This window comes from Neolamprologus multifasciatus, chromosome 5, assembly GCF_963576455.1.
Source record: "Neolamprologus multifasciatus chromosome 5, fNeoMul1.2, whole genome shotgun sequence".
Taxonomy (NCBI): Eukaryota; Metazoa; Chordata; class Actinopteri; order Cichliformes; family Cichlidae; genus Neolamprologus; species Neolamprologus multifasciatus.
In genome coordinates this window covers 15,623,026-15,643,175 of record NC_140443.1, presented here as the reverse complement: position 1 = coordinate 15,643,175, position 20,150 = coordinate 15,623,026, and the positions used below count along the sequence as shown (strand labels likewise).

General features: G+C 40.3%; 2 protein-coding genes across 4 annotated transcripts; one reads left to right on the top strand and one right to left on the bottom strand.

Annotated features, from left to right (window-relative positions):
• The first annotated feature begins 3,903 nt into the window (after nucleotides 1-3,903).
• On the top strand, nucleotides 3,904-9,813 carry rdh20 (retinol dehydrogenase 20). The gene is made up of 5 exons (XM_085161234.1): nucleotides 3,904-5,352; nucleotides 6,176-6,274; nucleotides 6,522-6,667; nucleotides 7,900-8,031; nucleotides 8,162-9,813. The coding sequence occupies exons 1-5, from the start codon at nucleotides 4,924-4,926 to the stop codon at nucleotides 8,280-8,282; spliced, it is 927 nt and encodes a 308-aa protein (XP_085017360.1). The 5' UTR covers nucleotides 3,904-4,923; the 3' UTR covers nucleotides 8,283-9,813.
• Nucleotides 9,814-11,251: 1,438 nt separating this feature from the next.
• Nucleotides 11,252-20,127, bottom strand: stau1 (staufen double-stranded RNA binding protein 1). 3 transcript variants are annotated; one of them, XM_085161228.1, is made up of 15 exons: nucleotides 19,899-20,127; nucleotides 17,181-17,464; nucleotides 16,795-16,916; nucleotides 16,555-16,711; nucleotides 16,292-16,448; nucleotides 16,009-16,180; nucleotides 15,808-15,903; nucleotides 15,444-15,656; nucleotides 15,214-15,357; nucleotides 14,941-15,087; nucleotides 14,771-14,846; nucleotides 14,372-14,691; nucleotides 14,137-14,259; nucleotides 13,499-13,578; nucleotides 11,252-12,059 (listed from the first exon to the last, which is right to left on the bottom strand). In XM_085161228.1, the coding sequence occupies exons 2-15, from the start codon at nucleotides 17,362-17,364 to the stop codon at nucleotides 11,972-11,974; spliced, it is 2,079 nt and encodes a 692-aa protein (XP_085017354.1). In that variant the 5' UTR covers nucleotides 17,365-17,464; nucleotides 19,899-20,127; the 3' UTR covers nucleotides 11,252-11,971. The 3 variants fall into 3 exon arrangements, with proteins under 3 accessions (XP_085017354.1, XP_085017356.1, XP_085017355.1); XM_085161230.1 differs by having other exon boundaries at nucleotides 16,292-16,445; XM_085161229.1 differs by having other exon boundaries at nucleotides 17,181-17,460.
• Nucleotides 20,128-20,150: the final 23 nt, after the last annotated feature.

Genomic DNA, 20,150 nt, shown 5'->3' with positions numbered 1-20,150 from the left:
GTCGCTGTCATTCACTCGGGTAGCGTGAAGTAGGACTATTGTCCTGTCAGACTTCTTATCGTTAAACTCAGATTTCCAATTTGCTGCTACAGCGAGAGAAGAGGGAAGGGGTGATGTGTGGACATGAAATATTGGTTATAATCACAACCCCACAACTTTAAGACTTGCCCTGCACTGAAACAGGAAATGTAATGAAAAACAAAGACATGACAGCGTGGCTCATTTTTCTTGTTTTCTTGACTCTAACTTCCTCTATATGTATCCATAAAACTCCAGAGCTCTCAGATGTATGACCTCATTTATTTGCTGCTCGAGTAAACAGAGAGACAGCTCTCGCAGAGTACAGCACCAGGCCAAATAGGTATTATTATCGTTGCAATGCGTGTCATAAAAAACACACATTACAGAACTAAAAGAGTTTCAAAATAATATGTTTTATTTTCTAAAGAATGCTTCTCAGACCAAAAGGTCAGATTCACAATGAAATAAGAGGAAATGATATCCATTTGGGAACAAGAGCAGATTTCAGTCAGTTACAATTTCTCCAGTTAGTTTATGGTTTTATTCACACAGTGCTGTGAAAAAGTGTTTGCTCCCTTCTTTATTTTTTCACTTTTTTGGCTTAGTTATCACATTTAGATGTTTCAAATAATCAAACAAATAATAATATGAGATGAAGATAACATGAGTGAAAACAAAATGCAGTTTTTAAGTGATTATTTTATTTGTTATAGGGGAAAAAGCTATTCAAACCTACCTGGCTCTATGTGGAAAACCATTTGCTCCCTAAACCTATTAAATGGTCGTTGCCACCCTTTGCAGCAAGAACTACAGTCAAGTGTTTCCGATAGCTGGCAATGAGTCTTTTACATCACTGTGAGGGAATTTTGGCCCGCTCTTCTTTGCAGAATTGTTTTAATTCTTACACATTGGAGGGGGGTTTTTAGCATAAAAAATTTAAAATTAAACTAATGTGCTCTTGGAGGTCATTTTTTGTAGGTCGGCCACAATCCAGGTAGGCTTGGATATCTTTTTTCTCGTAATAAATTAAATCATCATTTAAAAACAGCATTTTGTGTTTAGTCCGGTTATCTTTGTCTAATATTAAATTGGTTTGGTGTGAAAGATCTAAGTGTGATAAATATGCAAAGAAATAAGAAATCACAAAGGAGGAAAGTAATTTGCTGTCAAAGGAGCTTGCAAAGAAAAGCGTCTGGACTTCTTTAAGTTACTTGAAGACATTTCACCTCTCATCCGAGAGGCTTCTTCAGTTCTAAGGTCAAATGGTGGAGAGTCCCAGATATAAACCTAGTGGGAGTGTCCCCCCACAGAGGGACAAAAGGACCCCCTGATGATCCTCTAATCGCCTGAGCCAAGGTGTGGAACTGGGTGCGGGTCCCAATCAGCCAGAGTTTCGGGTGAGTTCATTGTGAAACCTGGCCCCACCTTATCATGCGAATTCCTGAGGTCAGATGGCCCAGGATGTGAGTGGGCGTTAAGGCGTCTGGGAAGGGATCTCAAAACTGGATTATAGATGGCAGAGAGTTGGTGTCGTAAACCACCGCCTCTGTTCAAAATGGTCGCTCACAGTGGACATAGATGGCTTCTTTCACTCCTCTTTCAAACCATCTGTCCTCTCTGTCCAAAATGTGAACATTGGCATCCTCGAAAGAGTGTCCTTTGTCCTTAAGATGCAGATGGACAGCTGAATCTTGTCCTGTGGAGGTGGCTCTTCTGTGTTGTGCCATGCGCTTGTGAAGTGGCTGTTTGGTCTCTCCAATGTAGAGGTCTGGGCATTCCTCGCTGCACTGTACGGCATACACCACATTGTTAAGTCTGTGTTTTGGCGTTTTGTCTTTCGGGTGAACCAGTTTTTGTCTGAGTGTGTTGCTGGGTCTGAAGTACACCGGGATGTCATGCTTGGAGAAAACCCTCCTGAGTTTCTCTGATACACCGGCTACATAGGGGATGACAATGTTGTTGCGTCTGTCCTTCTTATCCTCCCTCACTGGTGTCTGATCTTCTTTTCTGTGCCACTTTGCTGACTTTAAGAATGCCCATTTAGGATAGCCGCACGTTTTGAGTGCTTCCTTTACATGTGTGTGTTCCTTCTTTTTCCCTTCAGGCTTAGAGGGAACATGTTCTGCCCGGTGGTGTAGGGTCCTAATTACTCCAAGTTTGTGTTCCAGAGGGTGATGGGAGTCAAACAGGAGGTACTGGTCCGTGTGTGTAGGCTTCCGGAAAACTTCGATGTTGAGGTTGCCATTCTCTTCAATGTGCACAGCGCAGTCCAGGAAAGGCAAACAGTCATCCTTTGTGTCTTCCCTGGTGAACTTGATGTTTTTATCCACAGCGTTGATGTGCGCAGTGAAGGATTCCACTTCTTGTGTCTTGATTTTGACCCAGGTGTCGTCTACATATCTGTACCAGTGGCTGGGTACTCTTCCTTTGAAAGAGCCAAGAGCCTTCCTTTCCACTTCCTCCATGTAAAGGTTGGCTACAATAGGTGACACGGGGGAGCCCATGGCACAGCCATGTTTTTGTCTGTAATAGCCTTCGTTGTATTTGAAATATAGAGAGGAGTGAAAGAAGCCATCTATGTCCACTGTGAGCGACCATTTTGAACAGAGGCGGTGGTTTACGACACCAACTCTCTGCCATCTATAATCCAGTTTTGAGATCCCTTCCCAGACGCCTTAACGCCCACTCACATCCTGGGCCATCTGACCTCAGGAATTTGCATGATAAGGTGGGGCCAGGTTTCACAATGAACTCACCCAAAACTCTGGCTGATTGGGACCCGCACCCAGTTCCACACCTTGGCTCAGGCGATTAGAGGATCATCAGGGGGTCCTTTTGTCCCTCTGTGGGGGGACACTCCCACTAGGTTTATATCTGGGACTCTCCACCATTTGACCTTAGAACTGAAGAAGCCTCTCGGATGAGAGGTGAAACGTCTTCAAGTAACTTAAAGAAGTCCAGACGCTTTTCTTTGCAAGCTCCTTTGACTACGATGACCTGGATGACTGAGAACCTTCACAGACATAAAGTAATTTGCTCTGATCATTTTAATAAATTATTTTTATAGTGATTTTTTATATTACTCTACTTATTGGGATAGTAATTATGAAATAAACAACATCTCAATGTTGCCACCCTGTAAAAACCCGACTGGTCATCATTTCCGGTTTTGACATGTGCTCTGTAAATATACTGACTTGACTCAACCTGTCTAACGTCAGCATGGAGAAACTCATGAAACAGGTTTTGCTTGTTATGGTCATTCATCCTGTCCATGCCAACTGGTTATTGCTTCATTATATTTGTCTCCATTTCACAACAGGGAACAAAATCTGCTTTACTCAGTTTTTGCTAAAATATATTATATTCAAAGGTTTATTTGCAGTTCACAAAATATTGAAACAGCCCAGTTTTAAATGGCTCACAACAGTAAGGGTGCTGAATACTGTTAGAAAATGTATCGTTGTCCATGCATGTCCACCAGAAGAAGCAAGCAATGATACACAGCTCTGTACTGGGTTGCTAAACCGGCACACTTGACAGAATTTAACATGTTAAATGCTTGTTAGACACAAACTAATACCAGCTTAAAAAGCATTTGAAAAAAAGAATTTGATGTAGAAACACATGCACATAGATTTTATCTTACCTTAATTTTGTTTCATAATTTACCCCCCACCACCTCTTTAATTCACATTTCAATATGAGAGCAAATTATGCATAGATTCAAACTGGGGTCATCCATCACAACTAAATCATTGCTGTGGAATATGCATTGCCTTGTGGTAAGTAAATGTTCTTTGTAAATCCTATAAAAATACATATATTAACATTACCTATAAAAAAATTGACAAGAAATGGGTTAAAACTGCTATTGGTTGATAAAAGTAAACAAGTAAACAAGGCTTGCACTGTTCACCTAGAAAACAAGAACATGATACACAGCAAGCAGGCTTCATGGGATATAAGTAAGAGTGCAGAGATTTATAGTTCATAGACATAATCTCCTTATGTTCTCATTTAATATGATTCTTGCTGCTCTACTGAGCAGCTGTAGAGCTGGGACCAAATCTTATCACTGAATCGTATCCCTTCACTGAACCAAATTAAGATCTATCTTGCGAGGTAACTGTGACTAACCCTCAGAGCCACTGCTGTCCTTTTGTCTAAGATCTGTGGGAGTTTAGAGGGTTTAGAATATGTTCCTGGACTTTCAGTAAGCTCTTCTTTCTTGTTTGGCTAAATCTGTATTATTTCAAAAATGCTAAATACGCCGCACTAATCTTTCTGGTTGCTTGACTCGGGTACAGGTGGAACTGAAAAGTTCATTAACCGAGCTTCTTGTTTCCCCATCACAAATAGATATTAGGATACAATTTAATTACTGATCACTTTGCCTGAAAGCGATATTAATGGAGCTCTGTATTAATGTGAACTAATGATGAAAAATCACCTGTCCCTATTATCCATTTAATAATTTGTCTCCATCATTTAAAGCAGTGCCTCACCACCTCCCACTTTCAGCCAATGTTACTGTATGCATACATAAAAAAAAAAAGATATTTTACATACAGTATTCAAAGTATTTACTGATGTGCATCTGTTAGTATTTGTCAGCTGTGAACTTTAAAAGGTTAAACCTGAACTCGCTGCAAAGCTGTTGGTCCACATTTTTCATCTATAATAATTCATACATTTACAGCTTAGGAGCTCAAGTTATTTCCTCTAATCCGGGAGGAGAGTATTTAAATCAGCCACAGTTGAAGACTGAGGGAGGTGGAAAGCACCAGCTTGATTGTAGGACAGGTAGGAAAACACGCCTTTTCAGGTAACAGGGGTAAATTCTGAGCTTCTGTAGGGTAAAAAAAAAAAAAAAAAAAAGATCTTTCTAATGGCCTCCAGATGATGCTGCTGGATGTCATTTACTTCATCCTGAGAAATTCTTTGCGGGTTATCTTGCATCCACGCACCAAGCCCATTGATGGCGAGCTGGTGCTCATAACCGGATCAGGCGGTGGCCTGGGCCGTCTCTTTGCTCTGGAATTCACCAAGCATGGGGCAGAAGTGGTTCTGTGGGACATTAATAGCAATTCCAATGAGCAGACAGCCAAGCTGGTGCGTGAGATGGGGGGAAAGGCGTACACCTACACAGTGGACGTAACCAGCCGGGAAGACGTGTACCGCAACGCAGAGCTTATGAGAAAGGACCTCAGCCGGGACGTTACAATACTAGTGAACAATGCTGGAGTGGTGGCTGGGAAGCGCATCCTAGACTGTCCTGATGAGCTGATTGAGAGGACTATGAAAGTCAACTGTCATGCTCTGTTCTGGGTAAGAATCAAATGTATAGAAGACATTTCCCCAGTCACATCTGAAGCAATGAAGCTTCTTATTTGAGTGGTTTAACAGTCCAGATTTACTTAATCTTTCCAACTTTCTTGTTAACTGGATATACTTGTAGATGCCAGTGTACCACAAAATTTTAGATGCTAAGCTTTGGGGCTTACCATAGCTTCTTTTCTTTCCTTTTTTCTAACTTGATTATCCAGAGCAATACTGTGTTTTTTATGAGTATGGTCAAAAGAAAATGTGTTCCTGTCTAAGTATGCAACTATCATTGCAAACTACTGATCAGAAATCAATCAAGGTCACTAACCATGCATATCCAGAAGATAAATGCTGAAAGTTAATCAGCTGTGAAAATGCCAAAAGCTGGAACAAAAGGCAGAACGGTTTAGCAGCACATCACGGACGATTACACATCACACAATCAAATCATAGCACATCTTTGGCCAGTAACTTTTACCAACTAAGAATCAGAGAGCTGGAATTCTTTCTTTTGGATTTCATACTGGATAATCTTTTTACAGTCGGCTGTACACAGAGCATGTTATTGTGCAAACGCTGAGGGACACTTGAAATGTAAAATTGCTTTGCGTCAAGAGCATTATCCCATTCATCCTATGGACTAGCAACTTTGACGTCAATCCTCTTAATAACGAGGTGCTTGTGCAACATAAGCTACACACAATAACCTACACATCGAACAGTATTTAAGTCACATTTAACAACACTGCACGTTTTTTTTGCCTCATTCCATTTTGCTGCTATGACAATGCATGTTTGTCTGGTTGTTCCTATGTGTGGGCCTCAGACAGTGAAGGCTTTCCTCCCCCAAATGAAGGCCCAGAATCACGGACACATCGTGACCATTGCCAGCGTCCTCGGTCTCTTCAGCACAGCTTGTGTGGAGGTGAGCCAATACATGAGAAATACCGCTACAATAAGTCTATATGAGAATATAATTAATAAGAATATGGCAGCTTTATTATTGTGTTTTACACCGTTCTCTCACAAAGTCCCAAAATCAAGTAACACATTAAAATGCATATAACGGAACTGGCAGTCAAAGCAGGGCTGGCAAATCACAAATAATGAATATTCAGCATCTTTAAAAGCAGCGTGAATAAGCTCTGATGGATAGATTTTCTATGTGGTAGGATTACTGTGCCAGCAAGTTTGCTGCAGTGGGCTTCCATGAGTCTCTGGCCCACGAGCTGCTGTCTGAGGAGGTAGAAGGAGTGAAGACTACCCTTGTGTGTCCCTACATCGTGGACACGGGCATGTTTGAAGGCTGCAAGATAAGGTATGCCAACATAATAATCATATACAGTTAAGGTCCAAAAATTATGGTGAGTGAAACAATTTTCATAAATTTGGCTCTCTTTCATGAAACAATGGCGATGTGACAAGAGTGCAGACTCAACCTTAAATCAAGGCATTTAACTAAAAACATTGCATTAACTGTTGAGGAATTACTGCCATTTTTATCCAGAGTCCCCTATTTTCTGTTAATTGGAAAGATCACTGAAGACCTCTTTGGCTATTTTTCTGTAATTATTTATTTCTTTTCCTTTTTTCCCATTAATTAGATGGTAAAAGGTCTAGCGTTGACTCTCGAGGTAGTATTTTGAATCTAGAAGCTATATATGTGAACAAGTAAAAGAGAAATAAAAACAAAACAAAAATCCATACAGGCCAACTCAACAGTTTGGTACACTCAGGAACATTAAAATAAGATGAAACACACACAGGTTTATTTTTTAGGTTTATCTCTATCCATCTATGTAGAAGACTACAACAAAGAGAAAATATAGAGTTCCCTAGAAAGTATGAACAATTCATCACCCTCAACAAGAGCTAAACTTTGATCTAATTATTAGTTACTGTTAATCTCTGGCTCTCTTACAATGCATGTCTGTGTACTGTCTTCATCCACTCACCCCCAACCGGCCGTGGCACTCGCTGATCCTGGTTCTGCTGGAGGTTTCTTCCTGTTAAAAGGGAGTTTTTCCTTCCCATTGTTGCCAAAGTGCTTGCTCATAGGAGAGCATATGATTGTTGGGGTTTTCCCTGTTTTGTTTGTATTACTGTAAGGTCTTTACCTTAGAATATAAAGGTAAAGGGTGTTGTGATTTGGTGCTATATAAATAAAATGGAACTCATTTGAACTGAAAATTGAATTGAACTGAGAATTTAATTGGTTATTAAAAATTAAAGGTCTGTATTTCAGTTGTAGCTTGCCATGTGAAAAATTATGAAAACGGTGTCACTGACAGTCCTAACATGTTTACTCCTAAATCTAAATTTCTTTTGAGTGTCATAGTTTAGACACAAACAAGGAGAGTTTAGTCTGTAGACCTGAATATACCTCACTCACATACACATACAGACTGATCATTCTTTGAGGGTCCATCATAGAAGGCTAAATCCAATTTTGCAAAAAAATGTCCTCAAATACTCAATGACACAACCTATGTATGAGTCTATTGCTAATGTTTCATGTTGCTTGATATTTTAAATGTTCCTTGATGTTAGGGAGGAAGTGGAACTGCTCCTGCCCCCCCTGGAGCCCCAGTATTGTGTTGAGCAGGCTATGAACGCCATCCTGGTAAACCAGCCATTAGTGTGTATCCCTCGTCTCATCTACCTGCCTGTTCTTTTCAGGGCGTAAGTCTCACAACCTTCACATTTTCCAGATACTAAATAAAGATGAATGCTTTTCGAAAATGTCCTTTTCTATCCATTTTCAACAGCTGATTACAGTATTTAAGCTTCTACTGTCTTTGTTCTTTTTCAGGTTGTTGCCATGGGAATCTAACGTGACTGCTTATCGCTTCATGGGTTCTGACAAGTGCATGTACCCCTTTAATGAAACCACGAAAAAACAAGTGACAAATGGCTCTGTTGCAGTCGCCTAGTTTTTACACAAAGAAACAACTTTAGGAGTACAAATGTTAACAATATCTTCAAATGTATTTCAAAGGGTCCACAATACATCAGACAGGACAAAAAACAAAAAAAGAAAGAAACAAATGTGGGTTTTGTGAACAACAGGCCAAATTGTCCATCTGCAGCCATGAATCAGTCAAATGGAAATAATAAAACAGACTTTACATTTTCAGGCTGATCATTTGGAAGTCTGTACTGGATGACAACTCAGCCAAGTAGTCATCAGCCTCCAAGAAGATTTCAATAATGCTCATATGAAATGTAAAGTGCCCTTGAAATGTTTTCACCATAAATCTGTGAAATGCCCAAACAGTGATTAAATCCTACACTGATCCAAATGGGAAAGCTTCTTTAATAGCTGTTATGCAATCCTCTATACTCTGTTATATTCATATATAATAAAATGACCTAAAACAACACCTACAAATGCTGTTAGAACACAGCAAGCGACGCGTCTGGTGCATTGTTTTCCTGTAAAGATCATAAACTGTAAGCAAGCAAAAGTAAGTAACACTGCAAAAGGGGAATTTTATTAATCTTTCTTTATGTAGACCAAGAATAATAACCTTAATAATAATAGTATTTATGACGTATGACTTACATATAAAAATATGTAAGAACTGTCCCTTCTAGAAAAAAGATGCTTAGATCCACTGACTGAATGCTAATATGGAGTTTTGAGTGGAAAATTCTGGACAAACTGCACTTGCAGATCATGCATGTATGAGTGCACATGTAGTTTACGTAGCAGAAGAAGGCTAAAAAGTATTGCTAATCTCACAAGACAGAAGTGATGCTGTGCAACACAGTCACTGGATAAATGTTCTCTAATTTTATGCAAGTGAACGAGTATGACTAACGATGAAACATTTCCTGCAGCACAATGTGGTGTTGTAAATGTCTCCGGTCAGAATTCCCAGAATGAGCTCTTGTTTGTGCACTCAAGGAAGAACAACTGAAAAGTTTTGGATGAGAAGATTCAGATCATGCACATTTGTTTTTATGAAGCAAATATTTGGTTATAACTCAACAAACGATTAATAGGACTGTTAAAGTAAATACTGTAAAACTAACCCTGAATTCAATTAGCAGAATCAATATTTATTCAGATATAGATTTACTGTAATGATACCTTCAACCACTGAATGGGACAATAAAGTATTTTCTATAAAAATGTTAGCAAGCTACCTTGAATATGGTTATGAAAGAGGGGGTGAAACTTTCGGGGTGGCTGTAGCTCAGGTGGCAGAGCAGGTCAGCCACTAATCAGAAGGTCGGTGGTTCAATCCCAGGCTGCCGGCAAGATACTAACCCCATGTTTGCCTACTGGTGGTGGTCAGAGGGGCCAGTGTCCGGCAGTCAGTGCGCCCCAGGGCAGCTGTGGCTACAATGTAGCTTGCCATCACCAGTGTGTGAATGACTGAATGTAGTGTAAAGCGCTTTGGGGTCCTTAGGGACTGAGTAAAGCGCTATACAAATGCAGGCCATTTACCATTTTAATTACAGAATAAGTTTTCAAAACCACTACCTGAGTGACATGCTGTTAGTACTGTGTTGGTACCCTGTTTATGTCTTAAGAACAACCCTCATTTTTTATGGCACAAATTAAATTCAACAAGGTGCTGGAAACATTCCTCATAGATTTTGGTCCATATTGGCATGTTAGCGTCACCCAGTTGGTGCAGATTTGTCAGCTGCACGTCCATGATGCCAATCTCCAGGCCCACCAAATCCCAAAGGTTAAACAATGCTCAAGGGCCCAAAGTGTGCCAAGAAGAATTCCCCACAGCTTTACAACAGCAACATACTGTTAACAACTGTTAACACATGACAGGGCTGATCTACGCGTTCATGTCGTTTACTTCAAATTCTCACCCCACCATGTGAATACTGCAGCAGAAATCGAGGCTCATCAGACCTGGCAATGTTTTTCCAATTTTCTATTGTCCAATATTTGTGAGCCCATGTTTATTGTAACCTCAGTTTCCCGTTCATAGTGTCTTAGTCTTCTGTTGTCGTAGTCCATCTGCTTCAGTGCTCCATGTGCTGTGTATTCAGAGGTGTCTTTGACGCATGCAGAGCAATCCAGCGTTTTCAATGGAGCAAATGTTTCATCAGTCATCCAAGTGACTTCTTCAGTCTCACCAGAGTACAGGTTGCCGAGAACTTATTTGCACAAGCTTAGTTTCTTGATTTGCATATTAATAATCATGAAACTAAGCCCATGGCTCATTGTTATGCAATGGTGCTAGTTTTGGTCATTATGCAAATGGACTGTTTATGAGGTTTGGGAAACCTGCAGTCAGCTGGGACTCAAGATGTCATTTGGATGAGTGATTAAATGCTCCTCTGACTGAAAACACTCTGTTGTCATGAACAGAATCAACTTTCAGGCAATATGTTCAGATGTGATCATCTGCATGTGGTTATTTGAGTTACTTCCGCTAGCCTATCAGCTCCGAGAAGTCTGGCCATTTTCAACTGACCTCTGGTATCAAAAAGGCTTTTTCACCCAGAAAACTGCCCCTTACTGGATATTTTCTCTTTTTCAGTAAACAACTTGCTACGAAATAGTTATTTGCCGCAGATGCTGTTGACAGTATTATAAACAGTTGAATATTGAGTCAATTTTATGTTCTACCTAAATAAACTGTCCAATCAGGGCATATTAGACAATATATACCCCCTTGATACTAGTTTATGAAATGTTCACTCCGTGCGTGCTTGCTGCAGGGGCTTTATTTACATTTTTTTAAACATCAAAAAAATGAATCACCAAAATATGCAATCTGCCCAGAGATTCACAAGAATTAGTATATGTGAAGGAGATTAAAGAGTTAGTATATTTGTAACAACTCTTAAATTGGCCAACATCAGTGCAAAATCATAATCGAGCACACCTCTATACATTACAAAGAAAGAGACAAAATGGCAAATCTTAGTTTTGTGCATGTAAGCACATTTAATTACCATGGGGAGCAGAAAGAGTAGGGAGAGTTTGACATAAGGGAGGAAAAGGGATTTTCAAGGAAACTGGTGCAACAGGGAAACATCCCTGCCACACACAGATTCGACAAGATCACATTACAACACGCTACATTTAGTCACAGATTCTTCCCAGCCCTACATGGTAATGTTGATAACACTTCACTTGTGGTTGTTGATATAAAGCACTCTAGGAAAATCAGAGGTTCGCCAGCTGCACCCTAGACAAAGATCTAAACCATATTGAGAATATTCTTTAATGAACTACCTCTGCAGGGGACAAAACGTAAAACACTTAAAAACAAGAGTTAGCAGTTCTCACAAAGAGTAAACAAGTTCTATGCAAAATAAAGAGTTCACAGTAAATCACTTCTTCCTTTTTCTCCTCCCCTTATCAAGCACTCCTCCTCCCAATTGATTGGCTAGGATGCAGCTACTTTTTTTTTTTCTACAAAGCAACAGAAAAAAAATAATGTGTACAATTAAACAACATCAAGGAGGATAGTCTATTTTTCCTATTAATCTTGTTTAACTGTGAACATTTTGTAACGGTGAATATGAACAGTGATGGTTTAGAGTCTACAGAATCCAAAGTTTCCTGTAGCCTTCTAAATCTGACTAAGAACACAGTGTCTGAGTTTTCTCTAGTGCTTTTACAACCAAACCTCATAATCTAAACAGTGCCATCCAGGGTCTGTGCCAATGTGCTTGAGTTAGCCTGTTTGATGTGCAAGTCCCCTTCAATTTCTTGTTTGCCACACCTGCGGAAAATAAAAAATTATTAACTTAGCTGAGCTCTCACATAACACTCTTTTATTGTCTCCATACACAAGTGTTTAATGAAGTGGAATATATTCACTTCATTTTTAAAAATAACATGGAAGAATTTACACGTGACAATTCTGTTGTGTTTACCGAGCCCCGCATCATTTAACATCTAACAAGATGTGGCGTTTACTTCTTTCTACACCCCTTATAAGCTCAGTAAGACAATAAAAGACAGAAACCTCTTTGTGACTTGCGGCGATCACTTTCAATCAGAAGGTATCGGCACAGGTTGCCTGATGGGAGGCAACCTGTCTCCAAAAATTTGTGGTGTGATTTTGACTGTGGTCACTCTCAGAGAGATTTATTATTTGCCTAACTGAAAAACATAGAAAGATTGCTAACGTGTTGCAATCAGAGTCAGTCTGCACCAACTGGACTTAACTACTTGCCAGTTGGTGTATTCTGGTTATACTCCGATCTAAAAGCAAAGTTGCTGAGCGTCTATGTAAGTTTGCATTTAAATCCCCATCCAAGTAATTTCTGCATTTCTATTTCAAATTGATAAGGTTCGGGCTGAATATAGACAGTTAATGTCATTTTCTATGCATGTATAAAGGGATAGAGTTGCAAAATTTTTCAATTTTCACCAATTTATCACAGTTAATATTGTATTATCACAGACAGATTGCATGTAATTGCCAGCTTGACCCTGTTCAACTGAAAACTGATCGCAGACTGACTCCATACTCACACACCAAAATTGCTTTGAAGACAGCAGCTGACTAACAAGTGGCTGAAACCTGGTCCTGGGCTTCAAACCAACCATTTCCAAGGTAACAAGGTCACAAGTTCATCACACATAATCTTTGGTTGCATCTCAGTCTCCAACCACTGTTTAGTGTCACTATTAGCATAAAAAAAAGCATCAGACGTCCAGATTTTCTTCTTTTTTTTTTTTTTTTGGACCATCCCACACACTCTTCCTCCTTGAACAATCTAAATACACGAACCCCAAGGATGTATTCTCGTGCCATCTCAAACTTCAACCTCACATCATCTACAATGCAACTCAACTTAATCAGAGAATCAGGTGTGTTATATTGTTAGTCCAATATGTAGATATGGGCATAGTTCCCTTCTCTATAACACTACACCGCCAAAACCTCTTTTCACTCTCATTTTTACTTTTCAGATCTAACAGACATTTATGCAAACTGACATCACTGTATGTGATTCATCAGATTTTGGACAGCTGCATTTGTCTGAAGGTTTTAATAACTCTTTCCTGACTGGAAAGAGTTAAAGAGCTTCAAAGCTCCAAATCTTTGTCTTTATTGCAAGCAAACAAGAGAAAATGAGGTTTTTAAAGATGTAACGGCAACGAAAATGCAAATGCTTTACAAGTTGAAAGGCAGTGTTTCTCATAGCTTACCCAGAAACTGGTCCATTTCCTGTCCTTTCGTTTGACTGCTGGTCCAACTCTGAGAGCAACTTCAATATGTTCAGTGCAGCCTAAAAAAATAAGCAACAGTATGCGTTATCTGAGCTGTAACCGGAAAAGTATGAGTCTTGGAAGTCTTACTGTCTTGGAAGAAGCAACAAAAATGGAATGGGAAGCAGCTGGCTTATACAGCCCCTATTTTGGAAACGACTGGCCTAAAGCCTTTGTAATGTGTCATCATGACATCATCATGACATCATCATGACATCATGACATGACATTAACAGCAATCGTGTGCCTTTTGGTCACACTTGCACGACTCCACACAAGATTTATTCTAAATCCTCTTCATGGAAAGTTGCTGGGATAAAGTTAGGAATTATTAAACGTGTTTTTCTGTTAGTAGCAAGGGCTCGGGACTTTCACACTGAGAAAGAAACCTGTATTACCTTTGAAAGCTTCCTCTTCCACTCTCACGAAATAAATATTTAACAACTGATTATTATACATCAACAGCTGACTATACCCCCATCACTGAAAATGTACTTCCCTCATCACTATTGTGGCTCACTCACAAAGGGTGTCAGTCAACGAGTGTTAAATCTGTAGTTTCTGAAATAAATACTCACCATATCATGACAGGATTCTACATCTTTCCCAATCCCATGACTGATGAGCGGTGGCTGGGAGGAGCAGTTAATCAGTGACACAAACTCATTCTTATTGTTTTTGGGAAAATCCTTGTATTCCACCTGCAAGCAGATGATATATTTTAAATTATTTATACTAATTTGTACCATAAAAAACAATTTATACAATTCAAACTGAATAATTAAGCTCATGAAAGTCAAACCCGTTGTTTACCTGTAGGCCCTGCACAGATGCCAGATAGCCGAGCTGTTCCGAGGGCCTGGTTAGGGGGCCGTGGGGCAGTTGATTCATGTTATTTTTAGTCTTCAGGATAGTCTCTGCAGTCAGTGATGTCCCAGCATAAAGCAGCTCGTTGGCAATCATGGCAGTGATCGTGGTCTTGCCTGGGTTGGGTATACTTCGACTGTAGTCCTTGGCCTGGGATCCTTGGCAGGCCCCAACTGCTTGTGCCACCTCAGGCATCATGGGCAGGATCCCTGCAGGCAGCTGCTGGTGGCTCAGGTAAGGCAGGCGGAAGTCCTCCTCCTTGGAACCTTTTGAACAAAAGGCTCCAAGGTTAATGATTTTCTTCATGATTGTTAATAGTTTTTGTATTTTCCCATCAAGTCTTACCCAGTGTCCCCTCCTCTACAGAACCAGGTTCGTAGAAGGTCACTTTGCGCCCATCACCTGGCTTTTTTACTGGGGTCTAAATATAACAACAATTTTACTATATAAATATAATATAAACATTGGCCACCTAACTTATTTATGAGACTTTCCTGAGAAGGTCTAAGCAGTACCTTTTCATCAGTTTTGAGTGCCGGTTTTGGGGGTTGAGGCTGAGGCACTTTATACCCCAAGAGCTCCAGCATTTTCTCTGCTGCGTTCCTCTTGGCCACCTTCTTGCTGGGTCCCATTCCCTCTGCAGACTGCCCACACACAGTAACCTGGACCAGAATAAACAGATGGAAGAGATGAACGAAATGAGAAATTAACAAGCGGAGACAGAGGAAAGCAGAGACAGATGTTACATAAGTGCTGCTGCCAGCATGCCTCGGCTGCAGCTGACTCACCTGCATGACAAACTCCCTGCGCCGTGGCAGCCCTCTCTCTGTCACCATGCTATACTCCGGCTCCTTCTCCTTCTTGGCCTGCTGGATCTGAGCCAAGCGGCTGATGGGATTCATTCCCTGTCCATATTCTGGACTGGTCTGCAGCTGTTGACATGACAGGTTAATGATTGCTTAAGGAAGCCGTTAGGTGTGTAATCACTATCCCAACTCTAGTATAAAACTTGCACTACCTTGATGATAGATTTGGTTTTCTTTTTGATGCGGGGCTGCGTCTTTTCTACACTGGGTATATGGGGTAGTCTCTTCAACTCTCCCAGCACCGCTGCTGCTGCTAGCTTCTTTGCAATCTTTTTACTTTTTCCCTCGCCCTCTCCTGTGAACTCACCAACTGTAACACGCACTACAAAAGTCTTCATGTGTGGAGGACCCTCTTCTTTTAAAACCTGGAAAGCAACAGTGGAAACACCTAATGTAGGGGAGCATTTATTCTATTAAACTCAATAGATTATGGGCAGAAGGAACATGCAGTGATGTACAAATTGGTGAATGACATAAATTCCCTCCCCCTAAATGATAGATAAAATCCATTTAAACCTCAAAGCTGACAGGTAAGTTGCGTTTAAGTGCAATTTCAAAGACTTGACTGATTTCTGATTTGTTCAGGTTCTCCTCCTCGGGCTCTCCATTCACCTGTCAAAAAAAGAGGACATGTTTTAAAAAAAACAAACAACAACGACAAAAAAACCCCAGAAGCAATAAATATCACAGATGCAGAGTGTGGGCTTCTTTCCTCACCACTGGCAACTGTTGCAGTATTGGCTCCTTCTGCAGTACTTTCAAGGCCTTGGCAGCAGCATCGTGTTTGGCTAACTGCCGCGTTCGTCCTTTCCCAAAAAACTGCTGGCCTCCAATAGAAAGCTCCACATGATATAACATTGGTCCCACAGGAGGAAATGGGTAGTAGTACCTGGATGACAACTGAAGTTAAATACAACCCATTTCACCCCCCATTTCCTCAAAAAAAAAGAGAGAGAGACAATAAGATTTCTGCTCAGATTTCTAAATGATGCAAACTCACTGTTGCATAGAGCGCTGGTAAGGCCCTGGAGCCCGCACATTGTAGTTGAAGTTTGGTGGTCTCATCCCCGTATATGCGTCGATGGGTTTATAGAGAGGCTTTTTACCAAGTTTGATGCATAGTGCACTCAGCTCTGTAATATGCGTCATGCCATCTGCTTTGAGATAAACAAAAAAACAAAAATGAATTCACTGCTTCTATTCTACAAGGTGTTAGCAACAATTAGAAAAGAGAATACAATAAAACCAGTGGGAAGAGCGTACCTTGGTGCTTTCCTGTGCTGCGGGGTGTCCTCACAGTGGGTTTAGGGAGTGTAGTCTCAGCGAGGGCTGATGCAGCAGCGGAATGCTGAGCTTTCTTGATACTGGTCCCCTCTGCCTCCCAATGCTGATCTCCCAGCGTGAGCCTCACTGAGAAAATCTAAAATTGATTCTCCATCATTAGCATAAAGTTGCAGCAGAACAGGACAACAGTACTAATAAAATGATGTGAGCAACTCGTACCTTTGAGTGAGCTGGCCCTTGCTCACAAAGCAGCTTATATTCAGGTTGAATCTTGTTAAAACGGGCTAACTCATTCACCAAACACATAGGGGTCTTCTCTTTAGGGTTTGCCATGTTAGATACTGTTTATGGAAAAGAAAGATCCAAAATTCTCTTTATAACTATCTACAGGAACCATCATAAAGTCTAATACAACAATCTAATACACATACTATCTGGCAAAAGCATTCAAGGTTCTAACAAATTTTTGAATGAAACATTGCAATAAAAAGGGTGTGAGATGCATAATGTGATCATAAAAACTAAACAATAAATCCCAAAGTAATTATTTTAAATGCCATCACCGATAAGTAAGCTTTTTGACCAAACAAAATCAGAGAACCTACCTGTGGTGCTATTGTAGGGAGTGGCTGACCCTGCGGGGAGAGCGGAGCTCCTGATGGGCTGGCTGGCGCTCTCTGACGGTAGGGTGCCTGAGGCACAAGGGATGCTGTAGCTAGGCTGTGGCTGCAGGGGGGCAGAAGCAGCGGGCATGGGGCTAGCTGGACACTGAAACTGGAGCTGAGACATCCTCGCTGCTATAGCTAAGTTAACAGTAAGATGAGGTCAAGAATATAAATTTACAGTGGGGGAGGACTGCTGATTGAGGTGATCTGAATGTAGGGTCTACCTGGAAAAAGAGGACATACGTTTTCAAATAATAAATAACTACAATATTTTGAAAAAAATAAAGCAGCATCAAAACCTTCACAAGAGCAGAAATCCTAGAAGTCAAAGATAAAAGGTGTCAATTGCAGGACTGTTAAACAAAGACTTAAACACCTGAACAATTTACTTACAAGTGTAACAAAAACAGACAAGGGGGACCAAGCGTAGCACCGTCCAGCAGTCAATCAGCACTGCTGTACACTGAGCTTAAGTCAACCTAATATTATCAGCTACACTAAAAAAGTAAACAGCACTATGTGAATTTACTATTTATTTTTCTGCATTTTGCAGTTGCCAAAAACAAAATGTTCTTTCTAGCACATTCAATCAGTCAGGAATGCAATGAAGAAAGCCTGGCTTATGTACAAAACAATTTTTCTTTTTATTCAAGATGTAGAAGGATGTGTTTTCTATTGATTCAAACTAATGTTTCAATACAGTCCACAGATCTCAAATGTAATGGTAGTGCATTCCATAGTTTGAAGCTGCAACTTTGAAAGCACAGTCTCCATTAGTTTTCAGTCTGGCAATAGGTGTCGAGCAGAAAGACTTGAATTATCTGCACGTTATATAAGGACGAAAGAGTTCACGAGTGTAAGCAGGCATTTGATAATGCACATCTCTGAAAGTGATCGCCAAGATTGAAAAAGCAGGATTGCACAAGACTGTTAATACTTTCCCCATAAAGACATCATTTGAAAACTTTCCCTGTACCATTAATGACAAGTTTTGAATCTCTGTATATATCAATAAAGATGTGATCTTGGGGCCTTAAGAATAGTTTCGGTAGCTGCCCAGCTAGAGACCACCCTCACCGACTTCTGCCACATACGCACACACACAGTCATTTTGTTCCATAAGCACACCTGAAATATGACACAAACTGCTCAGTTCAGAAGAGCTTCAATGGTTACTTCTAGCAGGCTTTCAAGGGGTAAAGACTTAATGTGTTTATCAAAACTAAGAAATTGGTCCAATATAACGCCTACATTTCTGACATTTGATTGAGCTGCCACTAGCACAAACAACAACTTATGTTGTTCCAGTAATAACTGAAATGTAATCAGCAGCCATGCAGTGCTTTATGGCATCATTAAAGTCATGAAGGATAGATATTTTTGGAACATTGTGAGGCGAAGAAAAATAAATGTACAATCAGATATCATCTGCATAACAATATGAAACCCATTTAAGGTGGTTTAAGGGTGTAAATACATTTCATTGTAAATAACAGACATTTGACAGCATAGCATGAAGAAAAATCACTCTGGTAGTCACCCAGTTTGTCTATATTGGGGAGATAACTTTATCAATCAGCCTATAAGAACAGTGTTGTGCCCAAAACGGATTAACAGCCTTTGCCAAAAAGCGATTGGCTGTATTTAAACTGCTAAAAATAACTTGCTGGCCTATACTGTGTGAAACATATGTCAAATGTATCCCTCATGAATGATATCAAGTTATCTTGAGCCACAAACAACATTCCTATCACATGGTAGAATCAGTTTATGGCTATTATATATCCATTTTTAACAAGTTAAAAAGTTTCATTGACAAAACAAAAATGGCTTTTTAAGAGTAATCTGTGCCAAAAAGTGATAATCTGCTAAGTGCCACGTAGCCATATAGTGCCTATAATAATACAGCACAGTAATGTTTTATTAACAGCATTTTTGCTGCCTTGATCTCACAGTAAGGATGCTGCTGATAAAAACTCATCACTTTTTGTTCTCATTCAAACCACAGCTGGGAGGGTCCGTGCTGTCAAAGGGGCCCTGGGAGCCTTCACAAACTGTGATAGAGCAGAACCACCATTTACATGCAACGACTGTAACCTGCATCTCATGCTAAGCATTGTTAGATACAAATAATAATAATAATTAATAATTTGTTTAAGAAAAAATGTTTACCATTAGCTCGACTTACAACACGAAAAACTGAGGCTAGGTGGTTAGCTGATACAGCCGCTTGCAAACAACCACGATTACTGTCTGGTAGGCTTTCTGGACCTGTATATTCGTCAATGATTTAACTAGCTGTGAGCAGCACAAGCTACTGGCAGCTAATTCCTAATTAAAATCAGGCCGCCGGCTGGATGTACAAGCTTTACAGGAGAAACATGCTCGCTAACTAGCTTATTCGCTACGAAAGGCAGGGGTGGACATGATAGGACAATCTTTGCAAAAAACAAGACTCGTTACTGAACAGGTACTGAGAACAGCAAGACAACGCCCACAACTCACTGACAACAGCACTTGACATTTGTTTATTAAATGAATACATCAGAAAAAAGGGGAGGAAACATCTTGTGTTTAATTCAAAGCGAGTCTGGGAGCACCCGGTGTCACCGCTAGCTAGCTAACGCCGACAAAGTCTGAGCACAAAGTAAAGCTCACCTCGTCGCTCCTTCTGTGCGGTTTTTAGTTACTCCATATGACACGCTGATTTACGGTCGTTTGCTTTTGTTAATGGCCAGTTTGGAGAATCACAGTGCGTTATTTTGATATCGAAATACGAGCGGTGAGGAGGTGGACATTGGGAAGACAGGGCAAACACTAAAGAGAATGGCACTATCTCGCTTCACTCTGCAGGAAGTGACATCGACTAGGAGGAAGTACTTCCACGATCTCAAATATTATTATTCAGGA